Here is a 21,997-nt window from a genome sequence, read left to right as displayed (position 1 = left end):
AGGAAAAACTGAAATTGAATTGTTTAGTAAAGCACACTTACAATTTATTGGAACTCTTCACCTATACTCAACAGAATGTAATATAATTTGTGCTGATAAGAAAATGACACAAAATGTAACTGCAATACAAAATAACTTGTAATTGCTTAAAACAGTACTATTTATGGGTTCCTTGACAATAATGAGGGCATGGTTCATGGTACAGCTTTTTAACCAAATTGTCTTCTTTAAAAAGTTAAAAACCTCTGGTTTAAGGGTTCATTAATTAAAATGAGGGCATCCCTTAATATATGCCCGATCCATTTCAAAGGTATAAACACAATGTTTGCATGACTGAATATGTAGTGATTGTTATTCATTGAAATAATAAGAAAATAATATGTAGAAATATTTTGAAGCATGATTTTCTTATCTCAAAATAATTATGCTGAGCAGCAAGATATAATCAATTTGATGTCAGGTTATAACATGACAGGTGCCTTTGAACACTTGTTTATTATAATGGGTATAATGGCCAGAGAGGATCTTCCATAAGGCCAAGAAAAAAATTGTTTGCTTGCCCTCAAATGAATTTTAACAATTGGGTCGGTCGGTCGGGATTTCTTTTTGTTTCTTTTTTCTTTTTTTTTTAATTACTAGCAAACTCTACTGTTTGTATTAATTAAGGCTCAAAATATGAAAAATCAGACAATTTTGTTGTTAAAATGAATCAACTAACATTACAAAACAACTAAAATGTTGAACACAAGCTTTAAAATACATTTTTTTTACATCTTCAGAATGCAAAACTTTTTCAGGAATTTCCAAAAATAGGGTCGTATTCTTTTGTTCACTAAATAGAAAAAAAACAACCTTTTTTCTGATTTCCAAATTAGGGTCGGTCGGTTGAGGGCAAGCAAACATCTTTTTTTTTTGGCCTAAGTATGAACAACTGCTTTCAGTTCCTTCTGACTGAAAGCAAACTTGACCATGTTAGTACATTGCTTTGCATACTGAAGCAAATAATTCTGTGTCATTTACACATAATTACAGGAGATAATCAAGCCATGCGAGTCATTTGTAACACAAATTCAATGTAATGTTCATTCATTATTTCATATTTTTGCCTCTTTGGCTAGTCTTCTTGATATTAGACTTTCAGATATACCAACAGATATACTTACTTTTCTAATGTAAAATTGAATATGAAATCAATACTTCTACATTGGCCATATATCAAAATCCAATTTTAGCAAACAAAGGACTCCTTTGTCTTGATCATGTCAGATATTGTAAATTTACATTTAACCATGAATGAACCGCTGCCTGCAAAAATTGTCATTCACCATCATGAATGATAGATAACCCTACATATTAATATCCCAAATCAAGCACTCTCATGCTTCCTTTGAAACAACACACTTTAATAATAATATATTAGGACATATTATCACACACATATAATTGTACTAAGTATATATATACTGAAGTAATATTTATGCTTCAGTTTTTGAAAACTTTTAACTAAACTGTGGTTCAATAAGGGTGTCACAAGTGTAAAAAGTGCTGCATTCATCATCATTTTGCTCCAATGATCTAAACTCAATTATCTTCTGATTAAACATCACCAAAGTCAATCAATAACTATAATAAAACGTTTGATATTAAAATATATGCAAGGCATATCAGCTGAATAAGGACAGAAAATGTCCTTAGTATTGTTTACAAATGCAAGATAAATACTCAGCACAATATAATCAGGGCATGTCTAACGACATTACCTCACACGTTCTATCTAGCCATTAAAATCTCATGTTTGTGACTAGTAAAATAACACTTGCTCTTAATTTAATTCCATGAAATATAAGTCCAAAAAGTTTTATTCTTTTTGATTTTTTCAAACCAATGTAATACATCTGACAATAAAATCACATGTTACGGGGTGGTTTTGGGTGTGTGTTTGTAAACACAGGGAAATGAGGATACACATATGAGATGTCTGTGTGCAACACTGGATGCACAGGAACCATGGATATAAGCAACGAGTGCAGTTAGCTGTGTATTTTCTGTTGTACGCGAGTAGCAAAAACTTAAAAAGAGTCCATGGTAAGGTAAATAAAACTCAGATGTAAGAGTCCCCAGTTGGTAATAAAAAGCAAAGTGGTGTATCTCTGTCCGGGGTGTGTGTGTTTATAAATAGGTGTGTGTGTTTCAAATATTCAAAAATTAAATTTGTTAATTTGATATTTGTATAAAAGTCTTATGAATCTATTCACTGCTGAGTTTGTGTGTTTTTTCACGTTTCAGAAACTTTTACTTGATATGTAATTATTGTAATGAGTAAACTTGATAAATCTATTCTCTGATCAGCGGCGCAGCCAGCTTTCTTGGTCAGGGGTGGCAAAATAAAATTTCAGGGGTACACCTGAAAAAAACATCATGCAATTTTTGTTTTTTAGAGAGACTGTACATGTCTTTGAGCTTCCAAAAAGGCTTTATTGGGATGATATGCGTGCGTAGCATGCAAAAAGTTTGATTTTGACACTATTTTTGCCCATGATCGGGATAAAAATGGATTTATTGAGACTATGTGCGTGCGCAGCGCGCAAAAAAATTGTATTTTACACTATTTTGGCCCATGATCAGGGTGAATTTTGATAGAAAAGGGGCTCTTTGCCCTTTTTCTTTTCCTTTCCCCCCTCCAGATTTTCTCTTTCATTTTTGGGCAGAGGGGCACTTTTTTCTTTCATTTTTTGTCAGGGGGCAGTCTGCCCCCCCTGCCCCAAAGCTGGCTACGCTACTGTCTCTGATGAGTTTTTGTTGTATCAAAATACCAAATACTTAGCACCGATTTACCAGTATAACAGTAAATAAAATATATCAATGAATATAAGCATCTACTTCATTTCCATTCTTGTTCATGTTAGCATCACCGTTGTACGTGTAACATCCTTCAAGTCCATATATCCTCACGATAGCGTTTTTCTTCCCTTAGTTTGGCTAGGATGAGGGTGGCATCATATGCTCCCTTTCCTGTGTGCTTTCCAATAAGTTCCAGCAAAGTCTCATTCACATTCCTGGCCATATTCTTGGCATCTCTGTACAACAAATGGAACAGATAAACAATGCATACATTTTGTTAATCAAACCAGCAATCACAATATCACTGATTACTGAATACATTAGTGTGCACTCAAAATTTAGTTTTAGATTTTGCCCAAAATTCACCAAATTGACCTTTTGTAACATAAATCAGTCCTGTCTGAAAGTACAATAACACTATGTATCTAGCAAGAAGGTGCTATGCTTTTGCATCCCAGTGCTGGTTTAGTTTGCATAATGGCTTAATAGACTATCAAAGTAATCTCTGGCTGTTGACCAAGACCACAAAGGTCAAGTTTAGTGTTCAGTCCCAGATTAAATAAATATAACAGCTGTATATTTGTACTCGGCTATAATTGGCTGTTATCTCTAATGATTTCCGAGGTAAAAAGTGCTCATAACCTGTGATGTCATACCATAGCTTTATATTTGCTACAAATGACTGTGTTGCGCACAGGAAAATTGAAAGTGCTGAGGACACAGAACTTTTACAACAACGACCTTGACACACTGTTTACATGGCAGAATACAAAGCAGACGTGTTTTATCATTGACTAAAGCTTGGTATGGTGCACAGAAACATGCATCCCTGTCCAACTGAGCTCAAATCTTCAGCCTACAAAACACTCACCAGACCACACCACTAGACCATTAGGAGCAACCCTGAATAAAGCAACTGGGTTATGGTGCAAACACCCATGTAAACATACATTTAAAAGGATAGTAATTTAACTGTGAACTCCCATACCTAATACACTTGCAATCTGACTTACAAAAGATGTTACAATACCTACCCACACACATAGAGAATAGCTTTCTTCTCCAGAAGTAGATCCAACACATCTGTACTATGAAGCCTCAAATTATCCTGAACATACTTTGGTGCTATTGTACCATTGGTGGCATCCCTTGAAAAGCTCACATGTAGCCTTGAGAGTGCTCCAGTCTTGACAAAATGCTCTAGCTTGTGCCTGTAAACAGGAATAGGAATACAGCAATAAATAATGAAACTAGAATGACACTTTTTAGTGATAAGCAATAATGTGAAGTCAAATTTCAGCTTAGGGAACTTGTTTTTGGAAACACTTTACAAATATCATACATGGAATACAAAGTAATTACTGACTTATAAAGATATAGGAATTACTTGGAATTTGTTAATTAGTGTCACTGATATTTTCTTAACTATATTATTCAGTTACATAGTGTCATAATTCCACAGTTAAAATCCCTTCTAACCTCCAGCCTATAGTAGCAGTTGGGATTGAATTAAGAATTTCCTTAATCTTAACCCAAAAGGTGACAGCAAATTATTCACTTGATTTGTTGGGATTGGCCTTATTTTCCATGATCTTTCTCTTCAGATATGTTTCTCTCTTTTCTTTCTCTAGGCCAGCATACTTATATGTGCCCATCCACCACAAACTGGTCGTAAAGTCGGCATTTTCCATTTTGAGATACAATCAAAAACAGTAGATGGATTTCTATGTAAAATATATTAGGAATTTGATCTTTGATGAACCATAACTTCCACTTCCAGATGTCCGATGAAGCTGGTTGAGGTGTCATTTTGAAGCTGAAAGTGCACTCTTTCAAAATCTGTAATAAAAAGAAAATGACCTTGGGCCGACTTTACTACCACTTCGTGGTGGATGGTCACATATAAGAGTTTTAGTCTGACTTGAGCATTTTGTTTGAGTCTGATCGTGTCAGAACCCAAGCATGTATCTGCATGGTGCAACCAAAAATATACAAACAAGCAAAAAACAAAACCACCCTCATACACCCTCCCCCACACATACACACAAACAAACTTTCAGTCACATACAAAGCAAAAACCTCACCTATATAAGAAATCACGCTCCTTATGTCTACATCCAAAGAATAGCCATGATGGAGCAAACTTGATGGTGTCATCACCATTCTCTGCTACCTTGTTGAGTTGCATTTCTCTATGTTCTAAGAACCCTATGAATGGTGCTACTCCAGTACCTGGTCCAATCATAATGATGGGCGTTGATGGATCCTCTGGGAGACGGAAGTGAGTATTTGTCCGAGCAAAGATCAAAACCTGTTGAAATAAATAATAATAAAGCAGGATATTATCAGGTGTTTAATATGTAACTTTTTCAGGTTCAATTAAGGGATCTGGAATGAGTGTTTCGACAGTATTTTTTGTGGGACATGAGAGCACATCAGACATATCGAATTGCATTCTGATACGAAGAATGTCTTTCTGACATAAAATAATTTTCATTTTTTGAAATTCACAATGTAATACAAATTTTATGACAAATTATTAAAATTTGATATTTTTCACATTTTTGATATATAACAGTCCTCGAAGTAAATTTCATAAATCTAATGATATATTCTTAAAGAGTATGTAGCCGGGAGGAAAAGCCGACGATCAATTGAAAATTTTGACCTTTCATATTGAGGATATGGATTTTTTTCCCAAAAAGACCTATTTTGTGTGTGTGTGTTTTGGGAACAAAAATCCATATCTTCAATACGAAAGGTCAACATTTTCAATTGATCATCGGCTGTTCATCCCACAATTTTTAATCATTTGCCATAAAATGTGTATTACATTGCGAATTTCAAAAAATCAAAATTATTTGATATTAGAAGGACATTCTTCCTATTCAGAATGCAATTTGATATGTCTGATGTGCTCTAATGTCCCACAATAAATACTGTCCAAACATTCATACCCCATCCCTTAACCTGGCAGGTTTTGTGAAAGGTAATCTACCTTGTCAGTCATTGGTACAACATCTTTGGATTATGGGTTAGCATGGTTAGGATGCCCATGCTTTTACTTTCATCTGTCACTTACACCTTTCATAGATCATTTGGATATTTAATTGTGTTTCAGGGCTACTTGGGTAGCTGTCTTATGTTGAATTCCTTCTTTATGTGACCCTTCAACATATAAAATGTCCAAATGCTACCTCTTTCTTTGAAAAGCAACTTGTACATGTATTATCATTTAGAGGTTAATAACTGCGCATCGGTTATTTGGAGGGCATTGTGAAAAATCTAAACATTTGCCTTTGGAACCAAGGAATATCCCGAGGGGCGCAGCCCCGAGGGATATTCCGAGGTCCAAAGCAAAATGTTTAGATTTTTCACAATGCCCGACAAATTACCGATGCAAAGTTATTAACCTCATTCATAACCGTCACTGTAATCTCTTCACCTTACAAAATAACACAAAATTTTGCTCAAAAGTTTATAAAAATAGATGATTTTTATATCTTCCCTTTCCAAAAATCGATCAGGCTAAAACAGGACGACCAATAACAAAAGCGCGTATCACAATCTGTCCAAATATGGAAGCGCCGCAATCCAAATCGACAGCCAGCGCAGCAGAGTTTGTTCGACGACAACAACACGCAAACGCCGGTCAATTGTGTGCGACATTGGAACATTTACGCATTTTGCGGTCAATTGTGAGATATTAATGACCTCGATTTGCGTTCGCGTTTTCACAAATAACTAAATGTAATTGGATCGCACGCATCGCGTTTATTAATGAGGTTATGAATTGCAATTTAATAACCTTTAAGTTAAAGTTTAACAATGCAAGCTGTTGATTATTTGACAATAGAGCACTCTAACAAAGTAAAACTTTGAGGTTACGGATTAGGTCTCACAGAGGTTTGAATAAAATTACTAACACTGACATTCACAGGACAACGGACCATTCCTGCTGTACTTGAGGCAAGAGCTTAGTATGAGGTGCAAACTGTAATGCAAACGCTGAGGTGCATAGTACTAATAGTGATGCCAGCAGCATCATAATTATAAAGCATGTAAATTAGAACAAATTAGTGGCGAATGTAAGCTAACCCTAACAGGACCTGAAGCCACATAAAGCTACAATACCAATCAACTGTCAGCACACATATCCCACATGATGCGACTGCATCATCATGCAATAGCACATATAGGCACAGAAAGATGCTCCCCCCATGATGCACTGTCACTGTTTGTGTGTCAAAACCACTCCCTTCTTTCCTTCCCCTCCACCAATAAATTGTCTTATTACCTCAAAAAAAATAATTAAGTAACATTGAGATCTAGCCACAGTTAAAACATACCTTGATCTTTTCAGATATAGATAAGGCAGCCATATTCATTTCAACATCTTGACCTTTGACATCTGTGCTGACTTGTTGCTGTATTGGTTGCGTCTTATGGTTTAGCCACCCTGTACACACACCCTGTCTTGCCATTGCCCTTCCATAGCTGTGAGGGAACTCAATAATGTTGAATACAAAGTGCAATCTTTTTGGGTCAACTAGAGGTGAACTGTGTAAAGAAATACAAAGAAGAAAAATATATCTTGAGATGTAAGAAAAGAATACCACAAGGAAAACATTACAAAAATATGAAATTAAGTTTTTACATTTAATTGTCTGAATTTCTTTGGTACAACACTTTATTACAGAAATAAAGGGTAATGCAATATCCTTATTACACCCAATAATGCGTTGCGTAGAATGTGTTACGGTGCTTACTGCATCATGCTTAGCTGTGCGCGGTTGTGCGAGAACAACATTAAATTCATTGCCTTGGCCACTCTATTGCAATTTAAGGTCTTTCATGTGACATGTTCAACAAATGAAAGTGCGCGATTCTGAAAAATGGGTTGTGGAGGTTATAGAATATAAATCAAACTAGAGTTTACTAAAACTGCATGTTTGTGATTTCCTAACGTGATGATATTAATTTTGAACATTTGTGTCCTCATTCCCTATTATGAAGAATTATTCAAGTCCTAACGACTTCAAGTTTATCATCACCCCAACATAACAATGTTCACATAATACCAGTGGGCAATATCAATCAAAACATTATTTTCCAATTAAAATTTCAAAGATTTTGTTTTCTTGCAATGCACTCACCTTGATATTGAGTAAGGTCTTGGTAGCAATCTTGGTAAATGTTCTAACAACCTTCCCAATGGAGGGTTACATGATGGAAATGCTATCAAGACATCCAATATAGATAAACATCCTTCCCTGATGAAGGCACCATAGTCATTTATACCCTGTTTGCTGCACAGCTCTTGCAGGCGACGTTTTTCTCTTGCATTTTCGGTATGTTCCACCAGCATTCTCAAAACAGCCTGCAATGATCCAGGAAGTACACACAAACATTGATAAACAAACATGTTTATGGCTAAGTTTCTATATTTTTTTTAATGTAATAGGTACATGATGCAAATGCTCATGGTTGGTTGCACAAGTAAGATCCATTACCCATTCCAATGTTCCTCAAGGTATGTATAAGAATTGAGCATGACTTGTCACTTCTCATCAAGGCAACAAATGTGTCCCATTTTGGATCCCAAATATTCTTAACAGCGCCTGGACGAATCAATAAGTACAGTTCAAGGTGTGGTCTTGTAGTGTAGAAAATTGAATGAATTGCCTCTCTGCAAGTTTCTGAATTTGAAATGTGTCTGCGGCAACAGAAATGACTGAAACTAGAAGGATTGGCATGTTCACATAATTATGATCTGTCAGTGTGAGCCTCAGCATGTGACAAGATCTAGAAGTACTGAAGTGAAAAATTGTTTGTATTACCTTTTTCATTGGTGTTCTGATATCACAGCAGTGGGTCAACGCATGTCTTACAGTACAAGTCTTTGGTATGTAATCAGGTATAGTTGCCCTTCTCTTTTTGGTATTGGCAATGAGTTGGAGAGAGAACACATTATCTGCTTGCTCAATGAGTCCAAGTCTCTGTATCAGGAGATCAACTTCTGTGGATGGGTTAGGGCAAATGATGCTGAAGGCATCCCCTGGTTGGTAGTCAATGGGTGCATCCTGTGAGAAGATGAGTGAAATATATATGTGTCTGAGTGTATGCTACTAATTAAAGTTTGCAAACAAGGAATCATGATTGGTAACTAATAACAGAGCATTGTAGAATATTTTTATTTTGATGATGTTTGAAAACATTGACCAAAAGTGAAATGCCACTGCTTTGAAAAGTTGCAGGTAGTTGCAATTTTTGCACCAATATTTGATGCTATCTGTTCCATCCAGGCCAAAGTCAGCAATTATGAAATTGAGCTTCAGGAAACACTAGGGAGGAAAACATGATGACTCAATTGTCAATATTGTCTCCTTTGGCCTGATTGGATTAGATTTTATTACAAAAAGATGACTGCATGACATTTCAGTCGAGTATTGGATGTCTATGGCAAAACAAGAGGATATCATCTCATTACTACAAAAAGCTACATTTGCTGACAGAAGCATGGCACTCTCTTCAACAATCAAAACAACAGACCGCTTATCTGATTGGCGGATTTTGCAACAAAGCTTTGTCTCATACTCATAAAGGGTCACAAAATCCCCTCTATGTTGCTCAGGAACAGGGGGTGTTAACCAGTGCAAGAGAGTGTCATTCTTCTCTGCCAGCATTTGTAGGCTTCCCTGTAATTACATTTGTAGAATGTATTACTGTGATCATGATATGCAAACGTGTAAGCTTTAGTGTAAGTGGAATATATCCATCCCACAGAAATGGTCAAGATTTGAATCGGAAACTTTCCAAGGAACTTACTGAAATATCCAGCTCCAAGTCCAAGGCTGTTTTGACAGCATCATCTCTGGTTAATTTAGTAGCTGATACAATGGTTGCCATGGAAACAGCTGATTGAGCCGATGGGTAACTAGCACTTCCTTGAAGGGCGAGTTGGTCTGGACTCTGTAAATAAAACCACCAGATTCAATTTAGTACACAAAGAAAGAAAACAGTGATATAAAAAAGAAAGCAGCGCATAATTTGGAGCTTAATTTCACCAAAATCTGAACATACTGAACATATTTTCTAAACATTTTCAGTTTTGATTTCAGCAAAATTAAAAAAAAATTCTCCAAAACGCAAATTCTAGGTTGGTCGGACCCATTGAACAGGGCTTTTTTTGTTGCCTTAGCACATTTTAATTTTCAGGCTCAATATCATCTTACACTCATCAAATAACTAAATAGGTTGCAATTCTCCCTACATTTAGTAACACTCTTTGATGTTGAAGAAAATGGCATTACCAGTGAAAAATTATTTCAAACTTATTTGTTCTTATTCCAGGTGTACTCATACAGACATGGTTTATATGTAGCCAAAAACCCGATCTGAACTTTTTTATGCCATGTATGACAAGATCATAGGCCTACATTGTACAATAAGTGGGTAAACATTGAAAACATGTGAACTCTCTGGGAATGAAAGAACTTGTGGTAGCAAATAATGTCAAAGTCTCTCTAAAGGAGGGACACATGTTTACACTTTGCCATGCTATAAACCAACTTCCAGTAAAAGGATATATGCAGCATAATGGAATGAGGTAGTGACATGCATACTTTTCTTTATAATTGAAGTCAAATACAGAGTTTGTTCTTTTGCACTCGCCAATGTAAACTCCAAGATAAAATTACAGAAAACAAAACCTGCTAATTACCATTACTAGATCCTTATGATATTGCACTTCAAGATATGCTGGTGGTAAGAGAGGCAAAGTCAATCCACTCTCAGACAAAGGTGGCACTGAACAAGTCAACGAGGGGCCTTTATCCTGTGTAGAATCAACAACAGTTTCACCCTCAGATTGGCTAGTTCTTAATGAATCCTGTGTTAGAGATGATGTCCTACTGTCAGTGCTAGTTTGATTTGCATCTGCTTTATCGTTTTCAGTGTCATTATTTAAAGTTGTTGGGTTAGTCCTGTTATCATTACTAATAGTCCTTGTGGCTACTTCTGTTTGGGTTTTCACATCTGGTGAAGTTCTTTTTTCAGCATCTTGATGTGATTTTCTGTGTCCATATGGATTATCTACATCGGTACCGGAATCGCTGTCATCTCCTGTAGATTGTGTAATGGCTTTGTTTTCTGTAGGCTCCATAACACCATTAGACGTGCAATCACTGTTACTCAGACCCAATTGTTTCCGTAGTACAGGCCATAAACCATCAATCCAAGGCTCAACAACAACTTCCAACCTGTAATTCAAAGAGAAATTATCACATCAAATACCCTACGAGATTTAAATTCGTTTTGTAAGGGCACCCATTTTCAAGGCAATTTGGTTAATTCATGCTAGGGCACAAAGCCAATCACATGCTAAAGAATGTGTCCAAAATTACACTTTAGAAGGAGTGCCTTTAAAAGTTTTTGCCGAAAGCATGCCAAAAAGCTGCCCTTGTACACTTATGTGTATACATGTATACTCTGATCAGCTCGTAATAGGCGGGACTCATAACATCGTGGATTAATACAGAATGGCGTACACACAGCTAGGCGCAGCACCTACGCGAACTGCGCTTTGCGTGAATGACGCGTGGGTTTGTGAATTTACGCGTGCGTAAGTTGGAACTTTATTGACTCGCGCAGTAAAAAAACCCGAATAATTCCCGCCTATTAAGAGCTGATCATAGTATATGTATGCTCTGCTGAATTAGGTTAGGGTAAGCAATTCAAATGAAATACACACCTTCATCACTACCAAACTCAGGGGGAAAAGGTTAATGCCTTGGACTTACAATTTATATGGTGCTGATTCAAACCATAGATCCTGATATTCAAACTCTCCATCATCCAAGATAATATTAATTGATATCTTGTAATGTATTGAAAATAAAATTGACATTTGGTATCAAAGGGCATTCAATGAATGATATAAACTTACTGGCTTTCCCAAGATGTCTTTCAAAATGAGTCAGAATACTAGAGCAGTAGTGTTTGAAATTTAAATTTAGGAGTGAATCTTAAGCCACCACTTGATGCTGCACCTGTTGCTGTCACTCCATTTCTAATTTCATGCAGGGTTCAGTGTTGTTGCAAAACTTGACATTCTGATTTTAAGGGACATGCAGAGATCATACAAACTTTTCTTCATATATCACTTCATTTTGTATGTGTTTATACTGCATATTCACAGAGTTTCTCGCCTGCAGTGAATCAGCTGGAAATAATGTTTTAATGTTGAAATAAGCGTGTAGCAAAAATGAAACGGTGTGTAAGCACGGCAGTTTAATTTGGCAATCATGCTCAACATAACAATACTGAGGAAGTGATTATGTGATATGCCAACATACTATAATACAAAAGGAATTACACTAGCTATCTTATGAAAAGAGTATGTTAAATTGACCTATTTATGTTACTTTCCAATTATTTGACCAATTAGGAAAAAAATTAGGAAATCTTTGTGTGTCCCTTCATTATACACTCTAAGTGCTACAGAGGATAAACCTACCCTACAGCATCATCAGCAAACCCTGATGGGTAGAATTGTTTAGCTCCCAGCTCCTCAAAACGTTGCTCAAAATTCTTAGGATTCCTGCAAAAATTGTTGTAGTTGGAGTCGCCAAGACCTAAACACAAAGGCAGGACAAAAAGCAATGAATTGCAATCAATATTCGCATCCACAATAACTTATCAAGTCTAGTGTCTTTGATTTATCATTTTTGTTCTTTCCTTTTCCCCTGAGTATTCCAATTTGTACAGTACATGACAAGGATGCACCTTTCCTTGCTTTAATATGCAGTAGCTCTGATTCTTCTCTCGATCTCCTGGTCCTAGCTTTGTAATATTTGACCCCTTCTATGACCTAAATGGTTATAATTGGCTTTTATAGTACAACAAGAGCGATAACCGCACCATAGCTGAACCATGTGGCTTCGGCAGTACATTGTGGTAGGCCTATACCACTGTCACAGTATGACCCCCTTAATGACCTTAAATGAGTTTTAAAATATTTAAAACATGTTAAGAATGTCATAAGGATCATTGCATTTAAATTTCAGCTCAATTGAAGCATTTTGAAAACTTGACCTTTGACCCCTTTATTGCCCCTTAATGACCTTAAATGAATTTTAAAATATTTCCAACATGTTTAGAATGTCATCAGGATCATTGCGTTTAAATTTCAGCTCAATTGGAGCATTTTGAAAAACTTGACCTTTGACCCCTTTATGACCCCTTAATGACCTTAAATGAATTCAAAAATATTTTTTAAATGTTTAGAATGTCATAAGGATCATTGCATTTTAATTTCAGCTCAATTGGAGCATTTTGAAAACCTTGACCTTTGACCCCTTTATGACCTTAAAGAAATTTTTAAATGTTTTAAACATGTTTAGAATATCATAAGGATCATTGCATTTAAATTTAAGCTCAATCGAGCATTTTCGGTTAAAATGACCTTTTTGACCCCTGTGACCCTGGATGACCTCTGACGTTTGGAAATATTTTTATTATATTCTTTATGTTTTCCTCTTTCATATGACACCACCCGGACACCACTCATGGCGTCATACCTTTGTGGCATTTAGAGATATGTCCATTTCAGACCAAATGGTTAGTCAGTTAGCTAGTAAGCTAGTAAGCTCGTAACCTAGTAAGCTAGTAAGCTAGTAACATTCACTCATATAGGCTGATACCATTTCATGGTTCAGCAAAAATAACAAACAAAGAAGAAATTTACATTTACCTAATATAGCGTAGTTTAAATGAGCTAGATGATCACCAGGTAAGGTTTTCTTCTTTAGTCGTCTCCAGAACTTGGTAGCTGTCTCTGGTGGTTCCCCATCACCAGTAGTTGACACTACCATCACCATGCATGCCTCTTTCTCAAGGCTGAACTGAAATATTATCAAACACACAAGTTTCATCAGATGATTTTCCAACTAATGCAATGATAAATATGCTTTGTAACCAACTCTAGAAACAGTGTATCTCTACCAGTCTGAGGTAAAACCATACAGATTAGGGGTGGTGCAATAATTCTCGCTATTATAGCAATAAGGGCGCCGCCAGCGGTTTGCGATAATCGTGATGTATCATGGGAAAAGGTCGACATCCAAGTCCGCGCAATACGAATATTACCATGCTATTACATAGGAACACATGACAATATTTTTTTAGTTTGTCAAAATAAAGGTGTTACACGCGCATCGATACTCAATAATACTTAATAATGTGATTTGAAATGTGCACAATTAATTTTTTCTCTATCGATTTGCGTGTAATACCGTTATATTGACAAACTAAAAAATATTGTCACGTGTTCCTATGTAATAGCATGGTAATATTCTATGGGGACTTGATGTCGAATTTTCCCATGATACATCACGATTTTCCCATGATACATCACGACTACACCGCAAACCGCTGGCGGCGCCCTTATTGCGAATAGCGAGAATTATATGTACCCCGGGTGGTGAATTATAGGGGGAAATATTCTTTGGCAGGCCAAAAGGGGGGGGCAAGCATTTTTGGCAGGTCGGAAGGGGGGTCAAGCGATTGTTGGCAGGTCGAATGGGGGCGGGGGCAAGCGATTTTTGGCACAGATATTTTGGACACTGTTTCTATATTACGCCCTAAAAAGGTGTAGGAAAATGTTAGGAACACGTTCAAATATGCAAAATTTCCTGCTCGCAGCGCACGCATTATATCATAAGACAATTTAAGGCTTTAAATTCAGGTTCCCAAAAATCTTGCTGTGTAAGGGGGGGGGGGCAAAGATTTTTTGGCACATCAAAAGGGGGGGGCAAAGATTTTTGGCACGTCAAAAGGGGGGCAAAGATTTTTGGCACGGCCAGAGGGGGGGGGGCAGCGATTTTTGGCAGACCATTTTGAGAATTCACCACCGGGGATACACATAATTAGGCCCAAAGAGAACCAACTCAGAATTACCATATTGCATATAACACTACACGGTAATTTGCAATTGGTTTGCCATGGATGGAAAACAAAATAGTGCACCTCTGCCATTTATCGTCACGAGTCCGAAATCAAACAATAATTTGCGTCCAACTTTAGCTTGAGTGGTACAAAAGTTTGTGCATATACAATGCTTAGCAGGTTACTGGCGCAACACTTTTCATGCAATGGACACACTTTTTAAATAGAAGTTTGATAGGCGCATGATGATATAATCCAGAAATACACTTACTACACTATTTTAGCCTCCAAGAGTAACATGCAAACATGGCAGAGACAGTTGTCTTTGGGTCTAATAATTATAGAGACTGACCGATCAGATCGGTAGCTTCCCGATCAGGCCGATTATTAGCTTATCGGTAGTGATCTGCATCGGCCGATTTTCCTTCATCCGCCGATGTAATGCACCGATCACCCAATATCATGAAAGTAATTGTTGAAGCTTAACAAGTATTCATTTATTGGTATATTTCTTTGAATTAGTCTCTAGTTAAATCAAGCGAAATTTAGCAAAAGAACAAGCTTCTTTGTAGGCGATAAACATAAAATCATACCGTGATTCAGGCATGCAGCTGAGATAATCAGGTAATTCCCCGCATGCACATGTACAATTGTAGTTCTTACTTCCGGGTTACACACGTGCGTGTCAGATTGGAGAGAGCTACGGGCCGTGTGCAAAACTCAACACTTCTGGGTTATACACGTGCGTGTCAGATTGGAGAGAGCTACGGGCCGTCTGCAAAACTCAATACTGACTTGAACGTAAACACAATATTAAAATGGGGCGTCGAATGATTCGACGGACTCGGATATCAGGGGAAAAGGTAAATTGAACTTAGAATAATCATGGTCAAATTAAGTATTGTAAATGAGCACGGGGAGTTTATTTTTGTGCTCAGAGCATACATAATTATGGTAATACTTTGCGTACGAGTACCCTTTCAACATACAGGTGAAATTTACTCATGGCGATGGCAGCCATTGTTTACAATTGGGGAATTGGTAATCGGTGATCGAATCGGCAGATCAAAGAGGGAATTGATCGGCCAATCGGCCGATTCAGATAGGGACCTGATCGGTCAGTCACTAAATAATTATCTTTGGGTATGCAAATTATAGGTTAAAGTATTTTACGGGTCTCCCCGTCAGTCCGAAACACCGTCAGTCTGAAAACCTGTTAGGGTTAGGGTAAGCCTAACCCTTACGGGTTTTCTGACTGATGTGGGTTCAGATTGACGGTGTTTCTGACTGATGGGGTGTTCTGTATATTACTAGCACAATTGAGTGCCTAAGCAATATTTACAATTCTAACATCGCAGATCTACCAGTACCATCAACAAATGAAATGATATAATTCTCTACTTCATGAAATATGTACAATTTTTTTGTTCTTCAGATTTACAATCCAAAACATTTATGAGCATCAGCTTGTAAAATTCTGTAATTTAATGGGTTTTCTCTTCAACATAATTCAAAGAATTTTAAGTATATAATTGTCAACCTTGATTTCCCTGCCACTGCCATAGGAATACATAATGTGTATTCTTCTTCTTGCGTATGTCAGGAAGAAACAAGATATAAAAGTCAAAACATTAAAAAGTCAAAATATTAAACCGAGAGAATGCTGGGCTTTTCTTTAAGCCCCATTGGAACAGGTTGGCATTGAAGCGTCCAACTCCACTTCTCAGGCGGTTTAATTTTGTCCAAGCAGACCTGGGTAGATTGAAGACTGGGATGATGTCTGTTGGGTCTGTGACAAAGCACTGGAGTGGTGAGGAGTCTGAAGCCATTGGTCTTTCCATGCACTAGCCACTGAACTGGAAACAAAGGTCAAATTATGTGTAATTCTGTCTGTACAAACTTACCTTTTTGTCAGTCATACTAAGGCAGTGTATTTCTGGTTGCAGTCCATGATGTGGAGCATTCTCATATATTTCTTCTGCTATTGCTTTAGCCTGTCCTGTCTGAGAGCCATACAACAACAGGAATCTTCCTTGCATTCCTTTTGTCATGGTTTCAACTGTCCTGCTTAAAAGAAAACACAACAAAACATCTGATATACAAAATGTATTGATCAATACACCCAGGTTTGAAAAGTAGAGCCAATTCTAAAGCCTCTTCACGATATGAAATTTATTGGTAAATTTTTTTCAAACCTGATTTTTTGATATGTTTGGTTAAACACAGTCAATATGCCGTATTGCCTGATTTTTTTTACATTTATCATCATTATTTTATCAATTTTAATGCATATGTCATTGTCATGTGAACATTACATTGGCCAAAATAGACAGTAGGGTTTCTTTCACTCCACCTTGCTATTTTAAGCTGGACAGAAACCTTTCCTGACAGTTATTAAAGCCAAATTTAGGACATCGCTGAGCGACGAACGAATGGTTTCCAGCACCAATGAGGTAGTGCGCTTTTATTTGCTACGTTGGCAAAAGCACGCTGTACTGGTGCAGCACTTGCATGCTTGGGTAGGGATCGCCAGGTAGGGAAATGAAGGAAATCATGTTTTTTTTAATAACTTAAATATTTAATTTGTTAAATGTTCTGGTATGTATGAATTAGGGGTTCATTCATATATTTTCATGACTGCGGCCCGAGGGCATAAACAACCGTTTAGTCATGAAAATATATGAATGCACCCCGTTCATACATACCAGAACATTTTGTGATTCTTATTTCATCAAAATAGTAACAAAAATTACAAATAACATTATCAAAAAACATGATTTTCCTTCATTTTCCCTAACAGGCAATCTCACAACCGGGACACCGGGCATAAACGCTGTTTATGCCCGGCTCTCAACCAATCATGCGCGCTGTTAGGCTATTGAAACTTGATGTTGAGTTTAGCATCCCATTTTTTTCAGCTCATAATGAGGCAACTATTTCATTATTCATTATTTTCAAGGTTTCATATCAGCGGCCTTTTACCGATGCTAAATGCGCTTTTGTTCATTTTAATTGGGTATCGCCAGTCGCAATATAATGTCACAAACACACATAAACATTTATAAAAGTATAATAATTTATCTTGCTTTTTGTTTTTCAAGTTTTAAAACAAACTAAATGTATTCCAAAGTATACCATGCCATTCTTCTTCACTCCAATTTGTACTAAACTCTCCATATACATTTGGGGATAGAGGGAAATGGGGGAGGGGGAGGATTGACTCATTTATACAAAAATAACAATCATGCAGAACATTATGAAATAAATTTTTGGCACCAATTAAATTTGTCAAAACTAGGGCTTTCCTAGTTAAATTATTTACAACATCAACAATGTCCATCTGGTAAAAACATTTTGGCTAGGTTCTCTTCTAGTCTACATCCCAAAGGTATAATTGAAATAATTGGATAGAGCAAGGGTCAAAAACCTGTATATTTTTAATGCTAAAATATTTAGATGGCTTCATCTAATAGTTCTCAAGGCTTTCTATACAAAAAAGGGGTTTAAAAATTTTGCAGAACAAATTTTCTTTCTGGTTTTAGTAGTAATTTGCAAAATAATGAATTATTTTCAGATTTTACATCTCAAACGCGGCACAAATTTCATAACGCGGGCGGTGGACGCTAAACTCAGAATCAAGTTTCAAGTGCCTTACATTCAGTCTTCAGTCGGTACTCCAAAATAGCAGCCTTGAAGGCTAAACTAGGAGGTAACTTGCCGATGACCTCTCGGCCGGTGCAGTGTCAACTTAAGGTGCAGAATAAAGAAACTCAGGAGACGGGTGCCATCAAACAGGTGTATAATACAGGAAAATGTGCTGGTGCGGATGCTGTGCTGCTATTTAGAGACTTCTGAGGCTGGGTGGTGGGCGCATCTCCCTAAGAACTGGGAGTGCTGCCGACCGGAACGTCTGGATGGATGGAGCATTGACTGCAACTGAAGGGAGTCTGTTCCAGATACGGACCGTCCGTGGATAAAATGAGTATCCATAAGCATCTACTTTTGAACTTGGTTGTTGGTACTTGAAGTTGTGCTTGTTACGGCTTGAAAAAGTTGAAAGTTGGAGATATGGCGGAAATTGGATGTTGACCAGTTGGAATTGTATCTTGTAGAACATGGTAGCTTGGTTCATCAGACGTCTTAAGTGAAGTGTATCCCATTGTAGGTTTTGAACTAGAGGAGTTACCGGGGTTGTTCTCCGGTAGTCTGCATGGACGAAACGAGCAGCCTGGCGTTGAACTTGTTCCACCGGTTGATGTCACATTGGGTGTATGGATTCCATGCCTCTCCACTGTATTCCAGTTGAGGGGACGAACCAGCGACAGGTAAGCTCTCTCCTTCACCTCTTTGCTGCAAGCAGATAACGTTCTCCTCAGCATACCCAGGGTGCGGCTGGCTTTAGAAACCGTCTTCTGGCAGTGAGTAGTCCAGCTGAGGTCATCTGATATTGTGACCCCTAGATAAACATGCTGTTTAACTCTTTGAAGATCCGCTGCCTTGATGAAATATTGATGGAGGCTAGGTTTCTTCTTTAGAGTAATGGACATGATGGCACATTTGTCAACATTGAAACTCATTAACCAGGTATCCGCCCAGGTAGATAGGGTGTCGAGGTCATTTTGCAAAGTTATATGATCTGATGGGTCTTTTATTTCTTTGTAAATTATGCTGTCGTCCGCAAAGAGACGTATTTGTGAGCTAAGATGCTGGTTGATGTCGTTAATATAAATCAAAAAGAGCACTGGGCCCAAAACTGACCCCTGGGGCACGCCGGATGATACATCCTCCCAACTGGAGTGGCTGCCATTGACTGAAACTGCTTGCTTTCTTCCGTTCAGGAATGAATTAATCCAGCCGAGTGTGGGACCACTGATGCCATAGTACTCCAATTTGACTGCCAGCCTACGGTGGGGGACCTTGTCAAACGCTTTACTGAAATCAAGCAGGACAAGGTCCGTCTGACTACGATGGTTGAGTGTAGGCGCCCAATCATGAGTGGAATCGAGGAGTTGGGTTACTGTTGACAACTTTTCCCTGAAGCCGTGCTGGTTGTCCAGAAGGATGCTGTTGTTGGAGAGATGTTTGGCAATATGGCTGAGAATTACATGCTCCATGATTTTGCAGCAGATGCATGTAAGCGAGATTGGTCTGTAATTCCCGGGATCGGTTTAGCTCCTTTCTTGTACAAAGGCGGTGACCAAGGCTTTGCTCCAGTCATCAGGCATCACACCCTGGTCGTAAGACTGTTGGAAGAAGAAACTGCATAGCCGGGGCCACTTCGGTTGCTACCGTTTTAAGTAGTTTTGCGGAAGTTCATCAGGACCGCAGGGCCTTATGAGGTTTTATTTCTTCAAACTGTTTAGCCACGCCTTCCACACCAATGGTTAAGTTCGAAATGATTGGAAAAGGTGATGAACCTTTGCTGGGGATGTTTGATGGGTCTTCACAGTTGAAAACAGATTTGAACTGTTGGTTGAGAGCGTGCGCTTTCTCGTGCGCTTACATAGCGTGTATGCATGAACTAGGGATTCATTCATACATTTTCATAAGTAAATAGTTGTTTATGCCCTCAGGCCGAAAGCGACCCTTGGGCATAAACACAACCGTTTAGTCATGAATGAAAATATATGAATGAACCCCTAATTCATACGCGCTACATATGTGACCCCTCGGCACAACTGAGCCCTGAAGTCGCCAATCATCATTTTTGAGATATTCAACCAAAATATTCTGCTTGAAATTAGCTTTAAAATGATGTATATCATGTCTATAGTACTTGACATTTAAGAAGTGAAAAATCAATAAATCAGTCAATAAATCCTTTGTTTCCTATTGTTTATTGTTAAGTTCGATGGAGCATATCTCAATAGTGGCACTGGCGACATCCGGGCTCAGTTGTGCCGAGGGGTCACATATAATATAACAGCAATTTTTTCAGCATACGTGCAAAAATAACGTTTATGCCCGGCTTTCTGGTCGTAAACAAGCCGCGCTAGAACCGATGACATCTCGCGAGTAGGATTATAAGATATATGCATGTATGCTCGTGAGCTAATTTTACACAAAGCGCGAGTGATGCATGATGTATGCGATATTCGCGCACGTCCAAACATGATGTCCTGAGCTGAGCAAGTAAACGTTTTCTCACAATTAGCGATGGAAAAACTTTTAATAAGGAACTGATAACTGGTAGTTTCTAGTCTTAAGCTGAATTTATACTCGATCGCCGAGCGATTGCGATTAAATGCTTTTGGAAAGCGATGGGCAATCGCCGAATTTTGCGATGCATCGCTCGTCGCTTTTGCATTTATACTTATCATGGCGAGTCGGTGATAGCGATTGCAGACGACAATTAAAATATCCGAAATGCCACAAAATACATTTTTAAAACATCAGTTGCTGCAGGCTGTCAATAATTATTGCTTTGAATTATAATTAATTCATCACCAGAAGTAAATAATCGAGACATGTAAATTAATTAGCAAAATAGATCCAGTTGGTTGTATATGATTGGTTGACGCATTCACGTGTCAAGAGATATCGCTGGGAAGTTGAGATTTCTTTAACTTGCAAAGGCGACATCGTTTTTGCCTCGCCCTCGGCGATTTGTATCGATTGATCGGCTCGACGCTCTGAAAAGGAAGTAAACATTGAGCATGCGTGAGAATCGCTTTTCTGCAAAAGCGATTGAGTATAAATTCAGCTTAAAACAATGGTATTTTTTAATGAATGTTGCGCATGTACATGTATGAACATATTTTCATGACTAAACGTTGTTTATTTTATAAACAATCGTTTCATGAAAATATATGAATGAACCCCTAAATCTTGATTGCATGATCATGTGATAGTAAAATTTAAAAACACTCAGCATGCTCAGCCTCGGCCTCAGACAGTACATAGATCCACCATGACCATGTTTTAATTTATTGATGATTGTAACTTTACTGTAATATTCATGATATATGTTATTATCTTTGTAATCATGTTATACATGTACACCCTCACCTTTTTACTACTATGTTTAACGATTCCTGAACATAAAATAAATAAAATTGGAAGTTACATCATTGGAAGTCAGCAGTATGATGACATGTGATTGCGTAATCAAAAACAAATGTCAAAACTCAGGTCAAGGAGCAAAGGTCAAAATAAACTTATCCGTGGTGTATGTTCCTACCGTTGATAAATAAATGATATTGGAACTTTT

At 37.6% G+C, this 21,997-nt stretch overlaps 1 protein-coding gene across 2 annotated transcripts; it reads right to left on the bottom strand.

Annotated features, from left to right (window-relative positions):
- Positions 1 to 19: 19 nt before the first annotated feature.
- Positions 20 to 21,920, bottom strand: LOC140152343 (methionine synthase reductase-like). 2 transcript variants are annotated; one of them, XM_072174650.1, is made up of 12 exons: positions 21,796 to 21,920; positions 16,692 to 16,851; positions 13,595 to 13,745; positions 12,359 to 12,476; positions 10,565 to 11,102; positions 9,670 to 9,813; positions 8,682 to 8,924; positions 7,998 to 8,221; positions 7,191 to 7,401; positions 4,926 to 5,152; positions 3,876 to 4,052; positions 20 to 3,077 (listed from the first exon to the last, which is right to left on the bottom strand). In XM_072174650.1, the coding sequence occupies exons 2-12, from the start codon at positions 16,836 to 16,838 to the stop codon at positions 2,933 to 2,935; spliced, it is 2,325 nt and encodes a 774-aa protein (XP_072030751.1). In that variant the 5' UTR covers positions 16,839 to 16,851; positions 21,796 to 21,920; the 3' UTR covers positions 20 to 2,932. The 2 variants fall into 2 exon arrangements, with proteins under 2 accessions (XP_072030751.1, XP_072030758.1); XM_072174657.1 differs by having other exon boundaries at positions 16,692 to 16,854; positions 21,796 to 21,906.
- Positions 21,921 to 21,997: the final 77 nt, after the last annotated feature.

This window comes from Amphiura filiformis, chromosome 1 (assembly GCF_039555335.1).
Source record: "Amphiura filiformis chromosome 1, Afil_fr2py, whole genome shotgun sequence".
Taxonomy (NCBI): Eukaryota; Metazoa; Echinodermata; class Ophiuroidea; order Amphilepidida; family Amphiuridae; genus Amphiura; species Amphiura filiformis.
Note: the sequence above shows the minus strand (reverse complement) of the source record. Positions and strands in the feature narration are given on the sequence as shown.